The 22,674-nt window shown below is 37.8% G+C and overlaps 1 protein-coding gene across 6 annotated transcripts; it reads right to left on the reverse strand.

Annotated features, from left to right (window-relative positions):
• Positions 1–1,881: 1,881 nt before the first annotated feature.
• cop1 (COP1 E3 ubiquitin ligase) lies at positions 1,882–15,356 on the reverse strand. 6 transcript variants are annotated; one of them, XM_058395400.1, is made up of 21 exons: positions 14,731–15,356; positions 13,996–14,055; positions 13,807–13,904; positions 12,367–12,431; positions 12,241–12,276; positions 11,976–12,095; positions 11,309–11,377; positions 11,163–11,222; positions 10,968–11,068; positions 9,538–9,592; positions 9,294–9,408; positions 7,012–7,147; positions 6,498–6,641; positions 6,278–6,386; positions 6,014–6,095; positions 5,812–5,928; positions 5,263–5,380; positions 4,990–5,114; positions 4,534–4,694; positions 3,793–3,837; positions 1,882–2,872 (listed from the first exon to the last, which is right to left on the reverse strand). In XM_058395400.1, the coding sequence occupies exons 1-21, from the start codon at positions 15,006–15,008 to the stop codon at positions 2,855–2,857; spliced, it is 2,112 nt and encodes a 703-aa protein (XP_058251383.1). In that variant the 5' UTR covers positions 15,009–15,356; the 3' UTR covers positions 1,882–2,854. The 6 variants fall into 6 exon arrangements, with proteins under 6 accessions (XP_058251383.1, XP_058251381.1, XP_058251382.1 ...); XM_058395398.1 differs by having other exon boundaries at positions 9,538–9,598; XM_058395399.1 differs by having other exon boundaries at positions 9,538–9,595; positions 14,731–15,355.
• Between the last annotated feature and the right edge of the window lie 7,318 nt (positions 15,357–22,674).

Genomic DNA, 22,674 nt, shown 5'->3' on the forward strand with positions numbered 1-22,674 from the left:
CGGAAAGTGCTTATTGCAGAGAAGAGAGTGCTTTGTTGGTATCCAGTTTCCTCCCATGATTGCTGCTAAAATTGGCGAGCAGTGTTGTCTTGAACGGAACTGAGTAAAATTGATTAGCCAGGCTGTTTGCATCACACCACACAGAATATGAACTTATGGTCATAAACATGGCAGCATGGCAGTGCACTTTGTCACATGAAACAGACTAATAGTATTTAGTGTATATATTTTAAATATATATAATGTATATAATATAATGTGTGTGTTTATATATATTTAGTTCACTTATCTGGAAGAGGAACAGCTTTATTTCAGAAAGAGGTCCCTCACACACTGCTAGCTCTTTGGTGGTTATCAGAACACTTTACCAGATACAGAACAGTTGTTTGATCAATCCACTTAAATCATGAGGCTGTAGCACCATGTCTTAGAGGTAGTGGTTGTCAAGTAAAATGCAGATTTCAGATGAACCTGCTTCCCCTCCTTTATCCTTGTGAATAGCACAAAGCCATTTCATCTCCAACACTTCAGTGTGACATGAATGAAGAAAGTTTGCTTGAATTATTGCATTCAAGGACATTCAGTGATTGCAAGCTGCATTTGCTGCCATTGCTCACTCTCACGTTACTACTTCATATTCATAATCACAGCGCTGTCAAACAGGACAGCAGACTTCATGGCTTTCTCAGGTTTACCAACAGGGTGATAACTGCCACCTACTAGTGAAATAATGAACTACACTACTGTAATAAAAGCAACCCTTTCTTGTTAAAAAAAACACTTAAATCACACAATGGATCTTAAACAAAATATTCAATGAAAATCTTTACCTTGTTTAATTTGTTGAAAACAGAATAATGTGACAAGGGTCAACAGAAGTCAAAATCATAAACCCACTGAGGGTTCACTGGATTCAATATCACACCAAAAATCAAAGGACAAATATTTAAATAACAGGCTGATCCAAATTGTGTTAATTTGTTTTAATGTGTTAATTACATTACAGCAACTCAGTAGTGTGTTTTGCCCACACATGCCTGTATGCAGTCCTGAAAACATCTGTCCATGCTCCTGATGAGATGGTGTCCTGGGGGATCTCTTCCCAGACCAGGATCAGGGTACCAGTGAGCTCCTTAACAGTTTGTGGTGCCACTTGCTGGCTTCAGATGCTCCGATACATAACTTCACAGAGATTCCCCAGACCTGAAAATGGATTCAGGTCTGGGGAACAAGATGGCCAGTCAATGGCATCAACACATTTATTATCCAGAAACTGTATACATACTCTGGCCACATGAGGCTGGGTAATGTTATGCACCAGGAGTTCAGACAATAGCTCTGAGAATTCCTATACCTAACAGCAGTAAGGATTCCTCCTTTGGTTAGCATGTGGAGGTCTGTGAGACCCTCCACATGCTTTTTGCGGTGCGTCAGTGTTGGTTTGGGGTATTCCTCCCCAAACCAACACTGACGCACCGCCAAACTGGTCATGCTGGATGATGTTGCAGGCAGCATATGGTTCCTCATGGCATCTCCAGACTCTTTCACATCTGTCACATGTGCTCGGCGTGTACCTGCAATTCAGTTTTTCTCTAGTGTTCTTTACAAACTGAAGTTCCCTAATGTCTTACTTAAGAGGGTAAGTAACACATACTATACAATTGTTACCCTGGGTAACACTGTGGCTTGTTTTTAAAGTTACATAGGAATTGATATAATTGCTTTGTGAGTACTTCAAATATTAATAAAATAGAATGAAATTCCAAAGCACAATTACAAAATAATGCAAAAAAAAACAGACGTTTTCTTAAAGGAATTACCCAAAATGACTGGTGCTGGGATATAAATGGAAAAAAGTTGAAAATATAATCAATACAAAAATGCAAAGAGAATCATTTATTCATTCAAATGAATGGGTTAAAATCATAGAATGCGTACACAAAAAGGGAATTATTGGGATGCAACAGAAGTCCAAGCTCCAAAAAAAACCTACACACTATAATTGGGTGTGAAGTTCACAAAGTTTCTATAAATTACAAAAATAAATAATACTTGTACAGAAATTTAATGATAAAAAGAGCAGCAATGTTTTTGGGTGACTGTTAAATAATCCCAATACAGAATACATAGTGTCATCATAACACCTTATTCATCCCTAGATTTGACAAAAAATATGTCCACTAGGGGGAAAAGAATAAGGAAGTCATGGCAACTAATGACATTAAAGTTAAAAATCAGTTTAGTATCTTCTTTTCCATATGACCTGCAAAGCATTTTAAAGGAAATCCGCCTTATTTGCATGAGGCAGCCAAGTCTCGAGGTCCCTTGAACATATGAATTGAAGAAGGCCCAGTAATTATTTTGGAGAGTCCAGAGGCATTGAATTGAATGAACAGAGTCAGAGTGAAAATGTTACAGACAGACACACTGTACCCAATGAAAAGAATATATGGATACTACAGGCTCAAAAGAATGATGTAGCCATTGATTGATTGTACAACAAAAAGCATTTCATTGTGTTCTGGTCTTGTGCTTTGGCTTTGTACTCACGTACCTCTACAATTTGTCACATTTGCCTCTACTAAAGGCTCAGTCTTTGTTTATTAATGCCTTTAATTCAGCATTTTACTCCAAAAGACACTTTTAATAGAAGAGTCATTGTTTCCTTTTCCACAAATTATGTCCGCATCTAGTCCTTGGTCTCAAACGGTTCTGATACTGGAGCACATGTCTTTGTGAAAACATGAGTATCCAAGTCCAGAGGGTTTTTTTTTCCTTTTGTGCTCCGTCACATTTCATTAGAAATATTCCCCCGTTTTGACAAAAGGATCTGATGATTGTTTCTAGTAGACCTTCAAATTAGCTCGAGTACCTTTAAGAAGAAGAAACACAAGAATAAGGAAACAGTTCAAGATGGTTCCACAAATATTCCAAAACTTGAAAGAACCTACGACCCTGACCAGAACAAAGCTTTTGCTGAAAATAAATGAGCAAGTAAGTGAAAGACTTTTCACACTCTTAAATTTTTGTTAAGTGATTTCACTTTCCAGGTAGAATTAGTCTCACAAGCCAGCATTCCCTATAGAATGTGGTTCACATGGTGCATGCGGTTCATGTAGAACCACCTTTCACAAAGAGATTTTATTTTGAGTGACCTTGCTCGGAAAAGCTTATTTGAGCCTCAAGAGCTTCAGCTGATATGCACATCAAACATAAGAATGGGGAGAAAAAAATGTAAGATCTGTAACTTCAACAGCAGCAAGGCTGGTACCACAAAGGCTGGTTTGAGCATTTCAGAAGCTGGTCTTTACACAGGGTGGTGTGAAAAACAAAAACCATCAAGTTACTGACAGTTCTGTGGGTGGAAACACCTTGTTGATAAGGGAAAAATGGCCAACCTAATCTCATTCTTCACATTTCTTGCCACACTCTTCAGGATTTTCAAGTCTGTAATCTGATTAGCTGTGTATACAAACTCAAGTTTGCTTGTGCCTAATAAAGTGGATGGTGAGAGTATGTGCAAATGTCTCAAAAATTTCACCATATGAAATGTGTTGTGCATAAATCAATGATTCAGCAGCAGCAAGACAAGAGCGTGGGCTGCACAACAATATAGGCAACAGTACGGAAAATGGCAAAGAGTTAACAAATACGGTACCAGAGTAACCGTTCTATACAGAAGGAATACTGTATTACTATATTACTATATAAATAAACTGTAGGGAAAACAGTAAAATGTGGATGGCTATAAATGAGAGAGGTCATTTATAATACTTTAATCTAATCACATACCTTGATTGTTCCTTGACTGTTGGCTGCAATCAGTACATTAGACTCCTGCAAATGGAGAAACAGGTTTGTCACAAAAGAAACATGCCAAGACTACTGCCACAATCTTCAATATACATATCTACATTTAAAACCTACAACCAGTCAAGTGTGAAAGATTCATTTAAGAGAATTAGCATTCTATTAGATGCACATTTTATTTCATGGATCTGAGCGCACAAAACGTGAAAAAACACTCACCTTTGCCAAATGATTAGAAATTGTCATTTTTAATTTTGTTTATTCCTTTACCAATATAATAATGAATCCCCCAAAATTATTTTTTAAATATTATTACTAAGCTGTACGTTCATTTGTTTATAATAACACTTAACATTTCATAGTGTCCACAAGAAGTCAGTTCATGATGTACATGATGTTAAAGCAGCTATAAGCGTTCATTTCCTCAGCAGTCTCTTGTTTTCAACCCTCACTGCACTTTATGCCTCCCCTTTGTAATTTGGAGAAAGCAATCACTGGGAGATACATGATATTTTTTCCTCAAGGATAAATACTAGATCTGACTCATACTATACTAAAACAGACTCACTTTAATAAACACAGCTTTCCAAAAATTATTAGACACATATAAAATAAAAGTTGCCCAATTTCTAATAAACTCATGGAAATGAATGGCTCTACTTCAACCTGCCATCATCTGCTGTTACACATATGATTGAAAATGTGCACAGGAATAAACCTTACCCCGTCTGGTAAAGCCCGCCAACATACGGCACTGACAAACTCGTTAGTGTCGTCTTCCTTCTTGTCCTTGTCCAGAACACTCTTCACAGTGTCGAACTTGAAGGTCAGCAATGTTTTGGAGAGCCCTTTGTAGTACAGATATAGGGAGTTGTTCTCACTTCCTGGGAGCAGCAGAGTGACAAAGTCAAGAAAGATGCAGAAATGCATATACATAAAATATTTCTTTAAAATAAATCAGCATTGCTTAGTAGAATTCAATCCTAAGGAAGTCAGATGTGAAACTAATCCAAAAAACCTTGTCAGTGTCATTAAAAAGGTAGAATAAAAGGCATCCCTTGACAGGATGTTGCACATAAACAACGCTTTTATGTTTGTTCTGGGTTTCTGTTATGCAGGGAAAAAAATGATGGGAGAACAGTCGAGTCTTAGCAAGGGGTGTATAATGTGCTCACTCACCACATGCTACATAGTCTCCATTGGAGGCCAAACCTACAAAGTTTTTCTCATTAATGTGGCCTTTAAAAGAGCGCAGGCAGTGGGGCTTGTTCACATTCCATAGCTTTAGCTGGCTGTCTGTGGAGCTGAGGGAAAACACAGTAATTGCACAGTCATTCATATGCTTACGATTCAGCACAGCTTCTTCCAGCTGCCCAAGTCTTAACAACTACAAACACACAGAGCTTAAAGTTTGAGAAAAATTGAGTAAGGTTTGTTTAGTCATTTACATACGCAGACACAATCTCTTCTCCATTGACAAACTTGGCATAGGACACCGCCTTCCGGTGACCTTTGAAGACCATGATGGGTTGCTTAGTGTTCCGCAAGTCGTAGTAGTGGACACAGTGGTCTTGATATGCATAAAAAGAAGAAATTGTTATAAAATTAGCATTGTGAAAGACAGGAATTAGGAGTATAATAATGATCACAGGAAGAATGCACTGATGTACAGTTTACAGTAACACCATCTCACCCACACAAAACAACATTCCTGCATAATGTATTCATTATTTTGCAGAAGGAATTGTAAGACAAAATGATACACAGCATATGTTAAAAAAAAAAAACTGGCATGTTAGCGCAATCCTATACTGATATTGCACTGATAACAGCATATAATGTTGAGATCATCCATCACGAAAAATAAATAATGAAGCCAGCGTAAGCATGCCAAAACGCTTTTTCATTCCATGTCAAAGTTATACAAGGATGTTCCTTTTAATATACACACACACACAAATAATACATGTACACACACACACATCTAAATGAGTACTATACCTGCACAGCCAAATGCGAGGTGATACCTAGATGTTGGGCTGAATTTGACACAACACACATTGGCCTTGGCTTCAATGCTGGCAACCGAGTTGTCCAGGTTAGTTGACCATAACTTCACTGTGTGGAAGTAAAACAGAGTATTATTTAATAATTATTTTAATCTTTTCATCTTATCTTGAGCTACATGCATTATTAGATTAACCTTTTGCATCATCTGAGCCTGAAGCCAAAAGTTTAGGATCCATAAGGTTGAAATCTACACTCCAACATCTCTTTTCATGCTCCTAGAAAAAATGTCCAAAAGATTTAAATTAGATGTGAATTTTTTTTTTTTTTTACACAAGTAATAAACTATAACAAAAGAATACATGATATATTGTTAAGATGTTATGCTTATTGTATGATTCTATGAAAAACAACAAAAGTGTATAATATTTATATAACAGTATTTATGTTGGTAATGTACCTGATAAACCTTTGACCTCTGCCCTGTAAACCCATCCCAAAGAATCACTGTTCCCTCATAGTCACTGCTCGCCAACAGGTTCTTGTGGTAGCTACTCCAGCTGATACAGCTGAGAGAGAGAGAGAGAGAGAGAGAGAGAGAGAGAGAGATGGGTTTTTATCAATTATGTTTTGCCACTATACCTCAAGTATCTTTATGTGAACTGAGAGAATTATCGCACCTTATTTTTGAGTTGCAGGTCATTTCGTTGACAGGATAATGAATGTCCACAGCATCCTGGATCACTGTTCCATACTCAAACACTTTAATTTTCTTGGTGACACCGGCAATGGCGAAATAATCACAGTCGCGGTCAAACTCAATGCTGTAAGGAGATGTTGGAAGTGCTCAGATGTTGCAAGACTTGAAGTGTAATTAAAGTTGTTTTATTTGCTCACTCCCATTTATTTTGTGGATCTGAATGGTTTTGTCCTAGAATATGAGATCCTAAGAAAGTGCAATCCTGATCTCAGGTTATTGTCTCCTCAGAGTTGTCGAGAAGCCTCCCAACTCCCAAAAACTTGCTGGTAGGTTAACTGGGAACACTAAACTGGCCCTAGGTGTGAATCAGAGTCTTAATATGTTCTCTCCTATAATATTTTCTACTGAATTCAGCTGATACCATTCCCCAAAATATAACTTTTACATACATAAAGTAACAAATCTGTTCTACAGCCATATGAAGAAATACTTACCTAGAAACAATACTAGAACCATTGTAGAGGTCACTTGCATATGACAGAGTGGCAAGAGGGCGTACAGAGTTGTAACGTGTGAATTTGGAGAGACACTCCATGAAGTCGTCCAGCTGGTTAACAGTTCTGCTATCATCTGTAAAACATATGAACAGGCTTATATTTAAATGCAAGAATAAAACAGAACATGTGCCATGTATGCCCTATTCACACATCTAAGAATCTGATGTGGTTATCTGCTGTTGTAGCTCATCCACCTGAAGATTTGAAGTGTTGTGCATTCTGAGACATCTTTATGCTTACTGAAATACTTATGAGTTCTTATATCCTTCCTGGCAGCTTGAACCATTCTAACCATTTTCCCCTTAACCTCAAACAAGCTGTTTCTAACTATAGAATTAATACGCACTAAATGTTTTTTTGCACCATTCTGTGTAAATTACAGAGACTGCCGTGTGTGAAAATTCCATATCAGCAATTTCTGAAATACTCAAACCAGCCCATCTGGTACCAAAATCCAAGCCACAGAGATCTCATTTTTCTTTATTCTGATGTTTGATATGAACATTTCAATGTTGACTTTAGCAGACCTTTTTATCTACATATATTACTGTATCTTCTGTACATTATAGAGTCTACACATATTTATTTATATTGTTTTATTTTTTCACATATACTATATTGTACTTTATATATATATATATATATATATATATATATATATATATATATATATATATATATATATATATATATATATATATATATTTTGTGTTTGCTTTTATACTTTTATATTTTTACACTTTTATATCTGTTACACATTTTCTTTTACACATTTTTCTGTTACACATTTTCTTTCTTACTCTTTCCTCTTTTATGTAAGACAGTCGTAAAAAGCATTTCACTACATGTCGTACTGTGTATGATTTCGTATGTGACAAATAAAATTTCAATTTGAAATTTGAACATTAAGTAGCTCTAGATCTGTATGTGCAGGAGTGTTTGCTTTTTGTAGCCGTCGCATGATTTGCTGATTGGATAACTGCATAAATGTACAGGTGATCCTAATAAAAGTGAATGGTGCATGTATACACACATACAGCTTAATTAATATGTAATATTTGGTGCATTACCCTTAAACAGAGATTACAGCTTAGAGTTGCCTTAGTTGTCTCAATGAGCTTTGCACATTTTGATTTTCACATTTTCTTCCAATACTCAATGCATATTTTCGATTTCAATTGGATCAACTAAAGTCTGGGCTTTGACTCAGCCATTCCAAAATACCCAACCCCCCCCCCCCGAATAATTGTCCTGTATAATTGGCTTGTTTAATTGACCTAAACTTTCACTCTAAATGTAAATCTCTGGCTTACTGGAATCCTGACCATTTGCTTGTATTTCAAGTGTGTTGCGGTTGATGGTAACAGGTTTTCCAGGTCCTCCTGCCAAAAAACATCCCAGAGCAATCCCATGCTTGATGGTAGAATGGTGTTAGAGGATGTTGGTCTGAATTTGGTTTGCACCAAACATAATGCTTTGCCCCTAGATAAAATATATTTAGTGTCTTCAGGAAACAAATCCTTTTGACAAAAAAGGATTTTGTCACATGCCTTCTAGTAAACTCCCAGCATGCCTTTATGTTGGCCTTTCTCTCACACAGAGACGCTATCTATAAAGAGCTGATGTCTGCACAGATTCTCCTATTGGCTTCTAATGTCTGGGTTGTACCATGTTTTTTCCCACTTTCACAGTATGTTGCTGATTTTTTTTTTTATAACCTTGAGCCATACAATACATAACTGCTGACTGAACTGTGTAGTTAAAATGATTAGAGATACACACCACAAAAACATACTGCTAATGTACTTGCAGAAGCTTTAGCAAACTGGGCATTGGATGAGTGCAAAATATATACTACACTGTAAAACTGCACACAATGATACCAACATTGTAGCTGCAATATGAAATCTTAGCTGGCCTCAGCTAAACTGCGTAACCATAGAAGATCTTTCGTTTGTTTATGTTTTATTTAAGACATTTTATTTGCTTGGCATTCTAATTCCAATGTCTGGATATTCTTAAGAATTAAACGTTCATTGCTTTTTGAAAAGGTGAACTAGTATTATTATGCTAGTATACTATCAATGGCATAAAATGGTATTAAAATATGCAAGTTTATCCCAATTATTTCTGGGACAATACATCATTCAAAAAAAGTAGTTACTGCGACATGCCTACATACTGTTCTAATAGGAGTTTTAAGAAATGTGTGTGCTTACCCGTGATTCGTGACATCCTGTTGGAAAAGTAGCACTGTTCCAGGTCCTCAAAGTGTGCTGTTAACCTCTTTCTCCGTGAGGCCAGAGTGCTGTTGTATGATGTCTGTCTTTTACCCTTTTGAACACATTTAATAATGACACAAAGTGATGATTAGTCATAGACAAAAATTCTGTGGTGAAAAAGAACTTTAAACTAAAATAGGAATAACATAATACTGACTTTTTGTATTATTAGCAAGTTTACCTGTGAGCTTCCTCCGAACTGGGGAGGCTGGATATACTCTGCAGGTTCAATGATGCTACTGCCGGAAAAAGATATTGCATTAGAAAACGCTTCTTATTGTTGAATCTTTTTCTTATTTAGTTCCTTGGAAAATATTTCGGATTACAGATCTGATTACATAACCTGTTTTTTTACTATACTTATAAATATGCATATATAATGGGACACTTTTACAAATAAAAGATATCAGACAAACCTTTACGCTTTTGCTAAAAGGACAGTCAATATGCAATTTAAAAAATGACCTGAAGTGTCCAAGTTCAATTCAATTACATTTTCTTTGTATAGCATTTTAACATGTTTATTCCTAATGAGCAAAACCTGTGAGCATGCTACCAAACTAAATAAAGCTGGCATTCTAATTCAGTCAACAGTCTGAGATAAAATCCCAGATATTATTTTGGTGATGAACAATTTGAGTCAAGGTCATGGCATGTTAGTGGTTGTTGTGGAGGTACAAGAATAACAGCTAAAGCAGTGTTGCTGTGATGTTAAACACATAACCAAACCAACCAACACGAGTCCTATGAGCAGGAGGTTAAATGGCAACGTGAATATCATAGGAAACAGTTAGACAAATTGAAAAATGTCATAAAATGATTTTTTTGCACAATTAAAGATCACACACAATATATGGCCAGAAGACATGTGACAATCAGACCCATATGTACAATAACCTCCATTCTTCTGGAAAGGTTTATCACACCTTACAGTTTAGGGCATAGCTGTAGGAGTTTGTGGGGTGCATTAGTGAGGTCATGTACTGATGCCTGGAGTGCAATCGATGTTCCAGTTCATTCCAAAGTTGTTTAAAGGGGTTGAGGTCTGGGCTATGTGTAGTACAGTTAACTTCTTCCACCTCAGTTCCAGTTCCAGTGAAATGCTAATGCTACAGTATACAAAGACATTTTAGACAAATGTGTGCTTCCAACTTTGGGGACAGTTTGGGGAAGAACCACATATGGCTGTGATTGTCAGGTGTCCTCATATCTTTGGCTGTATAGTGTATTTATTACAAACACTGATATGCAAGTCATTCAGATTGGATTTTATCTTTATGAAATATTTGTGGCTGAAATGTATCACCCTGTGTCCCAAAATGTTTAATTTTTTCATGCAGATAAATATACATCTCTTCACTTTTTTTAAGATTCACTTGTTCAAGAATGTTATGATCATTTTACTGGTTTTTTTTTTGGAGATTTAAGATTTTGGCATGTTTAACCATTACCTTCACTCTCTTGGTGTAAAAACCTTGCTGTGATTATATACAAAATCAGCCATCACCTGCATCTAAAGTTTAGGCTTTAGTTCAGGTCCAAATTTTTTTTAAGGTTTTTTTTCTTTGATGCCAGGTTTTAAGGTCAGCTGCATGGTGCGATTGGCATTACCTAGGTGCAGGAGAGTGTGCTTCTCCAGGACACAACTGGGGAACAGTGCTGTCCAAATTGGAGTCCATATCAATAACTGGTGAGTACAGCCCACTCATATCCTAAACAGAGCAAATACAATCCCACACTGTGAGCTTACAAATTAGTATAACTATCAAAGAATCAACACAAAGCCATTACTTAAGTTCAATTTACCTGAACACTCTTTATATCCTCTTCCAAAAAGTTCAGTTCTTTCTGTAATTGTTCCAGTTGCTGTGCAAGAAAAGAACAATGTCTCCTGTTATGTTTCTGCCATTTCTAAAAACTAAAGGATGTACTATATGTGAAACCCAAACAACCTCTCTCTTATTCCTCCTAGCTTCTTTCAAGAACTCCATTAGGATTTGACGCTGGGCAGCTTGCGATTCCTGCAGAAACAAACACATGCGTAATGTTTTTATTGACAATGAAATATAGGGTGGGAATTTAAATCTCAAGACAGAGAGCCACTGTTAAAGCATTGGCAAAGCCATTAGGCCTCAAAATGCTATGCTCTATGCTATGTTTAGATTCCCTGTAGGGGTGTACAATATGGTACTTCTGTTGTTGGATGGGATTTGGGAATTTAAAACCAATCAACTGTAAAGTATGACACAAACCAGACATGAATGCATGTAGTCATTTTGTATGGATAAATTTCTTCATCAAGTTGAAAAAATGGTAATATATTGCAATACACATTCATTTCAAGATATAGGAATTATGGAATTATTCAAAAATGATACATAATTCTGTCTGTATTGCCCAGCCCTATCCAACATTTGCAGTCTGTTTGAATAAAAGCATTTCCCAAAAGAATAAATATAATATATATTAATGTACTGTTAGAGTGTCATATCATTTTTAACTAAGATACATCAATTTGTCCTTTTCACAAACCTATTAATTAGGTTACAAATTCAGACACGGTCCCTGAACTTAGTCTAGTAAAACAGCCTTTTGGCTGTTTTAAAAGATGATACCAACCGCTTCAAGCTGCTTCTTTTTCTGCACCAGCAGCTCCAACATGTAGTTGACATTTGCTAAATCCAGATGCTCCTGATCTGTGCCAAGAACCTCTTGGAAAAACTGCCATTTGGTTCCATTCTATAAACATAGCACATTAATTACATAATTGCAGATAATTGTTAATCAAATACAAAGCCATTTCATTATTTATACAGATTTTGTTCACATTCACAACCAAACAAAATAATTATAAATATTATTATAAATAATAATTGTTATTTACCAGAATACAGGTATAGCTTTCAGTAGTAATCTCAGACTGGAATAATAAAATTGTACAGTATATGCAGTATATGTCTGAAACAAACTCCAGTTCTGTTGTGAAATGAATGTGCTTATACAAACTTACAGGGTGGTCCCGTTTCAGTCGCTTCTCTTCGGATCTCTGTTTCTGCTTGAGGATCAGCTCATTAACTGCAAAACAGTAAAACAATAGCCATGCTGCATAGACTGATATCCTTAAGTTAGATGGCACACACATGTGACAGTCATTGAAAGCATGGTAAAATGTGGACATTTTCTGCTATGCTGAAAACATGCATTTCTGCTGCCACATTGTAAGCACTGCTGCCACAGATCATTTGAAAGGTGTTATTTTGCAAACTGAATCTATCAGACTTAACATCCATTACGCTATGGCATATAACCAGCAGCTTGATCCAGCCATGACATTTACTGCATGAGGAAATTACACTTTGCCAACAAACTGGCAATTAGAATATGTTTAAACAGTCTGACTGATGTACAGCCATGTTTGGTTAAACTGGTACCTTATTTACCTAACCCTATCCCTGCAGAAAGCATAGGCGAGGTCACTTCTACAGCATTTCAACATAGAGTATTCCAAAAGTTGATGAGTCAAAGCATGTTTACAGGCAGAAAACTTTGGCCAAAACCTATTTTTCTGTCATTTTGGCATGTATGCTATATGCCAGAATTCAGCTACATGTTATCTGACAGGTTGTCCCCAGATACACATAACCTGTATTTGGTATAACAACTGGTAGCAACTATTGTCAACTAAGTTTGCAAAAATTAATCAAACATGGATATTAAAACGCAACATTCACACAAGAGCCTCTATTTCTGAGTAGAATATTTACATTGTATTCTGAGTAATACTATATAAATCCAGCAGAAACATCAGTAACTAAGGCACAAGCACAATATATCACATTAGAAAGCTAGTTAGAAAAGGATCATTCTGCAATCTGCCAGCTCTTCAGGACATGTACTCTTCCAAGGATCCTGAAGGTGACCCTAAGATTATGGCTGAGCCCTATCAACCTTTTTGAGGTTAAAGCCTCATGCCACAGAAACAGTTTCTTTCCAACTGTAACTGGCCTCATCAACAATATTTAGGACCCACCATGGTCTATTATCTGCTTCTTTGGATAGTGACGAATAACCCTAAATTGCAAAACTCACACAAGTCAGACAGCTACACTGCATCTTCTTACTTCAAACTGTGACCATTTACACTCATCCACTTTTGCTCATCCTATAGTTAAAGTTTCATTTGCACCATGTGTAGCATTTCAGTAGTCCAGTTTTGCACATCGCACTATTATAAAGTTAACGCTTCTATATTTATACCCAGAACTTTTCATAGCTTATAATTTATTTATATTTATACTTCTTTGCTTTGTTAGCATGCACCAGTACACCACAACAAATTCCTTGTTGTTCCATGTAAATCCATGGTATTTTCTTTACACAGAAGAAAAAGGGAGAGGATGAAATAAAAATTTCGGTGTGGAGACACGGCTGGTGTCCAGGATGCACTCACCTAAGAAGTTGGGGTACAGCTGATCCACATTGTCAATAATGTAATTACATTTGGGGCATCTGTTGCTGTCCTCTAAACTCCGCCGTATACATTTGTAACTGAAGACAAAAACTCCACATTAATTATGAAGGTGAAACATCCACAAAACTATTCTTTATATCCGAGAAATTTAAAAAGAAAAGGTCTCACCAGAAACTGTGTCCACATTTAGTCATATGGGCTTCCTCTATCATGTCAAAGCATATGGGACTGAAACAAAGAAGTTAAGAGGAAGTACTTAATTTTCATGCACACATACTAAAAGCTTTAAAGCTTTAAAACACCATCACTCTTCCAGATCTACAAGATGTTGAAGCGACATGCAGATTTAACAGCTTCTCCTTTTCCAGTTGAGCTGGGAATGAAATGAGATGCACACTGTGTGTTTATTTTAATCTGAAATCATTATTCCCTAAACATAACATTCCAATGGGAGTTGTCACAAACAACATATAACGTGAAGGATCAGGTGACTTGGACTGGAAAAAAAAAAGCTAGAGCAGTTTATCTGTTTATTTGTTATGCATTCAAAACAATAAATAAACCTGTTCCAAAACTTTAAGGCGAAGTGGCAGTAAAATGGGGGAGATATTAAATTAAAGGTGGTATTATTTAGATCATGTTAGGGTCAAAGCAGCGCTGCAGTCATCTGTCTCGCTAAATGTCAATAGTTTTGGTAAAAATCCTGGAAGTTCCGTGAGTTGAATGGAGTCATTAGAAATTTCTACTAATATTTAAGTAAGAAATATAAAAAAAAACAGTTTTATAAATAATCCGTAAGCAGCAGTGAGCTGAGCTACTTCACTAGCTTACTAGCTGCTAAGAAGAAGCAGAAGGAGAGACATTACGGACTTTGAAACTCTTTTATCCTGATTAGACACTCACCACACAAAATCATTACTCTTATCTTCATATGGATTAATAAGACCGTTATATAGGGGTCTTTTTTTGCTGTAGTTGGAGCCGGATAAACTGGGTCTCTGCGCGCCCAGTAGCTGCGTGTCGCTCCCGGATCCGAGACTCCGTAAAGAAACACCATTTCCATTAGCATTAGCGCTGCTTCCCCCGTTATTAACGACGTTAGCATTCGCCGAGCTCCCAGAGCTCGTTCCCGGTACAGATCCCGAAGCACCACCGGGCTGCTGCTGCCGACAGCCTGACATCTTTCAAGCCGTCTCTGAACTCCTTATCGAGGCCTGTCCGGAGTAAAAATCTGCGCTGCCGTTCAGTTCCCCAGGCGCTTTCACCGCATCCGGGCGGCTAATGCTAGCTAGCTAGCTGCTTTACGTTTTAGCCAGTTAACACACAAAGACTGAGCTAAGGATGGTCACATTGGTTGTTACTACGAAACAGAGGTTTTGTTGGTTTAACACTTTCAGTGAAAAACTGTCATAAAAGACGGAAACAAACCGCGCAACAAAACCCGAGCATTTATTACTTCAACGAGATTTGTTGACAATCTGAAAGGTTTTTTTTTTTTTACACATTTCCAATCCACCGCAGAAGAACCCGTTCAGTGAGGACGGGCCACACACAGGTGATTATACTGCCACCCTGTGGTGTGGAGGCGGATTCTACAGCCACAAGGAAAGCCAAATATCTTCAAATGCAATGTTCTGCAGCCCGGGACATTTTTCAACACTGGATTATATGGGGGCAAAACATGTTCCCTGTGCTATTATTCTTTATGAACGGTGTATTTAAACAGACTACCACAAGACATTCTCATCAATCCTCAGGAGTTGACACAGCACGTCAATAATTTGCTTCCTATCTGGAGGGACAGTCATATCTGGTGACATGAAGGGGATCCACGTGTCCAACAAGACTCAGTGTTTGGTACACTTCTGTTCTGCTTCTATATTCATAACATCACATGAGTTTTCGTTCCACTGCTATGTGAATGACACTCAACTTATGCACTCTTTTCGTGCCTCATAGCTCTCATGTTTTTGCTATGGTCTCGTGATGGATGACAGGTAATCATTGGAAAATTAATCCCAGCAGAACTGAAAATTATGTTGATCCCAGGAAATGAATCCCTTTGTTAGGATCTTGTGATGTTCCTGGACAGCTCTCAGCACTCACCATCTGTCACTGCATGCAACCTTGGGGTAACCATGGACTGTCCGTTTCTTCAAACAGTGCTAAATTCACTCATTCCTGCAACACCAGCTTTACAATGTCAAGAAGATCCAACATCTCTGTGGATTGAAATGTTGCTTTTCAGCCCTTTTGAGACTGGACAACTGTAACTCAGTCCTGGCAGGTCTGCCCCTGAGTGCCATTCAACCTGTGCAAGGTATCCAGTATGCTGCAGTGTAACCTGCAGTGTAATGCTGCAGTTTTTAACCTTTCCCAAGTTCCTCCACATTGCTACACTCTCTCCACTTGTTTCCTGTAGCTGCCCACAAAGCCAAAACCAGACCAGCACACTGACCCATTCTTTTTCCCATCCTCTAGCACTGCTCAGGTTGATCCACCATCTCGAGGAAGACATGCATCACGGCTCCGCTCTGTTCTGGATGGAATGAACTTCCCCTAGATGTCCAAACTGTGGTGTCACAGGTTGTTTTCAAACAATGATTGAAGACTTACCTCTTCATGAAGTGTTTACCATAAATTGGCATTTTGTTATTTAAAAATCATTGTCGATTTTTTTTAAATGCCATAAATGCAAATGTAAATACATGTACAGTTTCTAAATCTAAAGTGAAAAATATGTCCTTTGATTTTTTAAGTGCTTCATTTGATTTACTTTATATCTTTGCAGCATATCATATCACATAACCAACTTAAAACTCTATGGATACAATTACTAACTGTAACCATTTTGGATATTTTGTGAACTCTTATATTCTTAAACTCCATTGCAATATTTAGAATTAGAATTCTGTTTTTGAACTGTGTTTCATTGTGTTCACCAGCCTTTTTACCCTTTTTACACAGACAAATGTGTTTAAAGCAACTCGTGTTGTCCTGTAAATCAGATGAGAAAAGAACTACTTTTCTTTGAAACCTACCAGTACCTTGACCAGTAGCTGTAATTGGCTGATGACATCACCACAGGCTAACCAGGCTTCAGGGAATATGAATTTATTGTGGCTAAAACGTCAGAGGGTCTTTATTTTCATTAGGATTTTTTTCTTTCAAATTTAGTTTAAGTCAAAATTAGTAAATAAAGTGAACTGATCAAATGACCAGCCTGAATTGATAAACAGGTCATATTTAGCCCACAAGCCTCCAGTTGAATAACCCTACATGCCCAAACTGTACTTTTGTTTTTATTCTATTATTTTTTATTGTAGTTTAAGGGAAGGGGGAAATACAACACAACAAAGTGATGAGTTGTGAATGTAGAAACACTGAATTACTGTAAGAGACAATGAGAATTGCATGTACATGTACACACATACTGAGACAAAGTCACGTTCACAAAGTGCCTGTGTGACATAAACACCGGTATACAGCGGTTAATTCCACTCCACTAATCTGACTGGACAAAAGATGTACCAAGAGTGCTGATGTTTAGTGTAACAGCACTGGTCGGTTTTATTTGTGAATCACTTCTCTGTGTTTACTATATAAAATCCAGATAGTAACCTGCACGCTGTCAGTCAGTATGCACAACACTCTATCCAGCTGTTAAAAGCAAAATCACACCTGCAATCATGTAATTTCAGTACACCCATGATTGTGATACTCAGTCCGTAGCCTTGAGTCTATCTCTTTTTCATGTGAATTTACTTATTTCACATCCAATCACTGTTTCACAGAACCATCTTTTCAAGGGTCTGCTAGATTGTGCTGGCTCAGAATGACAGAAAACTATATTTTTTTGTTTCAGTTTTAACCACCAGGGGCACAGAGAATTACCTGGATACTCTATGCCACAATATCATGAGCAAAGATACTGCGACTGGAAAGATGATCACCTTTGACATGCCCTGGAGTGGCAGATCTTTTAGTGAGGAGGAGACGTTACTCGTAAAGTGGCATATCACAGTAGAAGCTGGACGTCCAGCCAACTTGTAGGTGAAGGTGATGTTGTCCACCTGACCTGCTCTCATAACAGATGATTTGATGAAGAAATGGCAACTGTCCGGTTGAAATAGTAATAACAGGAACGTTTACCTGGTTCATCTCCATGCTTCTGCAAAGTAAATCAATTAATTAATGAAAGTGTGTGAAACAGGTTCAATCAATTCAAGTTATCTGCCCAGAAACATATGCCAGGAGAGCTAATACCCAAGATTTATAGTTCTTTTCATTAAAAGGATCACTATGAGAAAGCTTAGAGAGGTTCATTTCAGTTAAGCATCCTGGGCTCATAAGGTGAAGTCTTAAGGCAAGCAGTGCAAAAGAGCTATCCCATGTGGATCTCACGGGGGAACATGGTGGACATCAGTGCCTTTCAGGAAAGCTGTATGAAGTTTATGAGCTCCTGGTGAGACACCGCTCACTGTGTTGTGGTACACTGCTATGACTGTGTTTTAATGTAGGTTGATATTTTCCACTGTCTAGCAGTCACTGTAGGAAAGCTAGAAGGAACTGGGCAGTGCATTTGATACAGATGATTAAATGAACACTGTTTGTTATTTCTGCTTGAGAAAATACAAATCACATATACTAGGGGCTCTTTATTTTTGGGTTTTCTCTTCAACTACTCAGTGCTGAATATAAAAATATGTATTGCACAGATTCACTGACATCTGATACCATAAACATAGGGAAGGTATTGGATTTTGGGCAGTGAAGCAGTGCTTCTCCTCCTGTGGCAGCACTCTATGCATGGGGTAAGTGTGGGTACATGGCACACGGCAGCATGGATTTTGCTTAACACCTTTGGCACCATGTCTAGCCAAATTGATATCCACCAAATATTCACCAATCCAGGAGTTTTGATCAGCTACATGAAAGAGTGACTAGTAGCTGCACAATTGCTCCACTACAAGCAGAAAAATGGCTAACAAATTGCTTGTATGCACCATAAGAGGCAGTGTCATTGGATCTCACGAGAATGTCATCAGTGCTTAGGCAGCATATGTCAGTGTAAGTGTCAAAGAGAGCCATACAGCATAGGAAAACAGGCTTGTCATGTGTCATGTTAGTCTCCACCTCTGCAACAGAGACTACTCAAAAGAGCTCTTCAACTGAAGCAGGTTTGGACTTGAACTTTCTACTGCAGTTAATCAGCTACATAATGCAGTATAATTATATAATAATACAGTTCATACATACTGTAGGTGTGTATAGGTGTGGAGGAAAGCTTGAGCAGCAAGTGGAATTTCAGCAGAGCTCTATTCTCAGCACCTTTCAACGTAAATCAATCCAAATGAGGCTTTCACTCATTCAAGGTAAACTCACCCATTAACTCTCTCTCTCTCTCTCTCTCTCTCTCTCTCTCTCTCTCTCGCCCACATGTCAGACATGTCACTGATGCTGAACTAAAAGGACAGAAAAGTCAGGAGAATGCAACAGCAATTGCACCCATGAACACACTTTTGAATCATGTTCTAAGTGTTTGATTAAACTGCTCCACCAGGTCATTTGTTTGTGGATGGTAAACATTGATGTGAATTAAACTACTCCATTAATATTTCATAAAGCTCACCGGGTGTTTGCGAGAGAAATGTCCTGGTCCATCAGAATTTTTTTCAGCATACCAACTTGGGTGATTACTTGGAAGAGTGCATTCGCAACTCTGTGTGCCCAGATGTTGCCCAGAGGTACTGATTCTAGAATCTGGACTGCATAATCCCCGAGAAATAACACAAAACTTTACCCTCTTCTGCACCTCTCAAATAGTCTGACAAGGAAATCTCCAACATCATAATTTTAATATTTTCCTAAACCCTGGATAATTTGTTCTTAAAATGAGTGGAGGAGTGAAGCAGGGACTAACCATCACCAGATGGGTGACACAGGGACTAACCATTACCTCCACATTATGTGTTTGGCCCCAGGAAATTTATCAGTGGATATAATCCCTATGCAGATGTCTAACCTCACCTTGAATGAGGCTTTGGTATTGTGAGGTCAGGAATCAATCAAGGGACTGCTCCATTACCACTAGCTCAGGAGTCCCACTCCTCCACCAACAACCTCCAACGGCAGAAGTTCTTCAGATACTGAGCTTAGGTAATGGTGCAGCTGACCTCAGTGAGCTTCTGGCATGGGACTTTAAGATATCTCTGAGTGGGGAGGCTTCCATGGCAATGTCTGAGTTTTCTTTGATCCTGGGTTTTGGCACCAATGTAGAACCCGATGTGTATGGCTGTAGAACACTCAGAGCTCTGAGCTCACATTTGTTTCTCAGCAGCACTTTTCAGCAAGGTCAGAATTATGCTCTCTCTCTCTCTCTCTTTCTCGGGGTGTGCGTGTGTGTGTGTGTATGTGTGTAAGTAGGCTGGTGGTAATAAGACACAGGGAATCATCAAGCATTTACTGCTGGTTCAACCTGCCACCTCTCTGTCTGCAGCTGACACTTGACCAATCCACACATATGTATAAAGCAAAATGGCCAGGTTTTAAAACACATAAGTTATACAAATTATTCCATTGCCCAGACATGGTGGTTGCACAATCACTGTGCATATACTGAAAACACAAAATGACATAGCAGTAAATGATTATAAACAATGTACAACAAATATAGCATTGCGTTTCAAGGGAAGTGAAAACATCTATTTCATACATATTTTAAAGAGCAGAGCATAATAAATGATTTTGTTGTACTGATAATAGGCATACGCATCCATTGCTGAAATTCTCTCTTGGTGCAGTTGGGGGCATCATTACCCATAGAAAAGCTTAAGCCTCTTCTTGAAGTGCCTGCATTATAGCCTTTATAAAGACTGAGTAATAAGTATAGTGGACAATAAATTTATATATGCTATTGTATAGGATACTTAAGTTTAAGACACAGTACATCAGAGGGACAGCTCATGTTGGAAGTTTGGGGGACAAAGTTAGGGAGGCCAGATTAAGATGGTTTGGACATGTTCAGAGGAGGAAGAGTGAATATATTGGTAGGAGAACGTTGGACATGGAGCTGCCAGGAAGAAGGCAAAGAGGAAGGCCAAAGAGGAGGTATATGGATGGAATAAATGAAGATATGAAGCTAGTGGGTTGAGGATGCAGAAGATAGGGATAGGTGGAGAGAGATGATTCGCTGTGGAGACCCCTGAAGGGAAAAGCCGAAAGAAGAAGAAGAAGAAGAAGAAGAAGAAGAAGTTGTCTGTGTGACATACAATAGGTCTGTGTTTGGTCAGATAATAAACTGAAATGAAAGATTTGCCATTGTTTGTTTTAATGGCTGCATTAAAGTGTACTGGATGTAATGGATGCAGTAATGTGTAAACTCCAGTACATTATTTTCACAGTGAGTCATAGGCAAAATGAACCTTTATCAAGGTTAATGCTCCTTCTGTGGCATTTATTTTGGCAATCCTATGCTGTTTCCCTAACTATGAGTTAGCTACTTTAACACTGGCTCAATTTTCAGTGGGATGGCACAAAAATCTCTTGATAAGTTGTATTGATGAAGTGCAAGCCAGTTTGGTGTCTAGTTAGAGATGAGCACACCAGCGTTGCCATTTCAAACATTTATATATCTTGTTGGGCTTACAGCTCTGACCAGACTTCTTTTTAACATCAGGCCAATGTACGCAACATGCTTTACAAATTAAGATGAGATTAGATTGTAAAGTTAGAATCCCTCTTGAAGGGATTTACCTTGTTAATATTCATATATATCCTATTTGAACACGTGCAAAGATGTTTTTTTTGAGGCCAGATGTCCCAGAAGCTGCAAATGTAAATATAAACTGTGCAGTGGGAAGATTCTTCTATAAAAAAAACGTTATAAGCCTACATATTTTCATTCTTACTTGCACCTTAATTTCTTATTAAATGGTACTGAGATATAAATGTATCTGCATTGAGATTCATGGCTACTGCCAGAAAAGTAAGGATGGTGGATATTTCCTTGTAACCGTGGATTCCCTAAAATAGTGCAATAGATGATGCCATGGCCCAAGTTTCCATGATTGAGACAACTTATTATAAATATTCCACTGCAAAGAGAATAAAATCCTTTGTCCTGGTTCTCATTTATCCTACCAATGGTTTAAATACTTTAAAACCGTGTGATAAAACTCAGTACAGAGTAGTTAGCTAGCAAGAGCAAAACCCCATGATCTATGTACAGAATGTAATAAAATATAAAATCATATGAATTAGTAACAGGGCAGCATATTGGTGAGAAGGGTAGTATTGCTGCCATACAGATCCAGGTCTCCGGCTCCATCCTGAGCTCAGGTTACTGTCTGAGTGGAGTTTTCTATGCTCTCCCTGGATGCATATTGGTTTCCTCTGGATTCTCTGGACTGTTCCCATCAAACATGTTGGTTAATGAACTGGCTACACTAAAATGCCCCTAGGTACAAACGTGTGAGTGCATCTGGCTCTGTCTAGGGTGTATTCCTACCTCTAGTTTTCCCAGGATAAGCTCCAGATTCACTGTAAGATAGCTGCCAGATCCCTGACCAGGATAAATAAATATATAGTATATTAATAAATAGAGAACATGGTGTATCTTGTTCATTCATCGGGAGTTCAAAAAGTATAAAATCTGAAACAACAAATTGAAAAGATAAAGTTTCCAAATATTATTACATATAATTAGACCACAAATGTTTGACTTGATTCACTAGAAAATACTAAACATAGGTATTACAAAATATAGTTGGTAAGTGATGAATAAACCATCTTGCATTAGTGCAAAAAGCAAAACTGAGCACCATATCTATAACAAATGAATCTGGC

Source organism: Hemibagrus wyckioides, linkage group LG07, assembly GCF_019097595.1.
Source record: "Hemibagrus wyckioides isolate EC202008001 linkage group LG07, SWU_Hwy_1.0, whole genome shotgun sequence".
Classification (NCBI taxonomy): Eukaryota; Metazoa; Chordata; class Actinopteri; order Siluriformes; family Bagridae; genus Hemibagrus; species Hemibagrus wyckioides.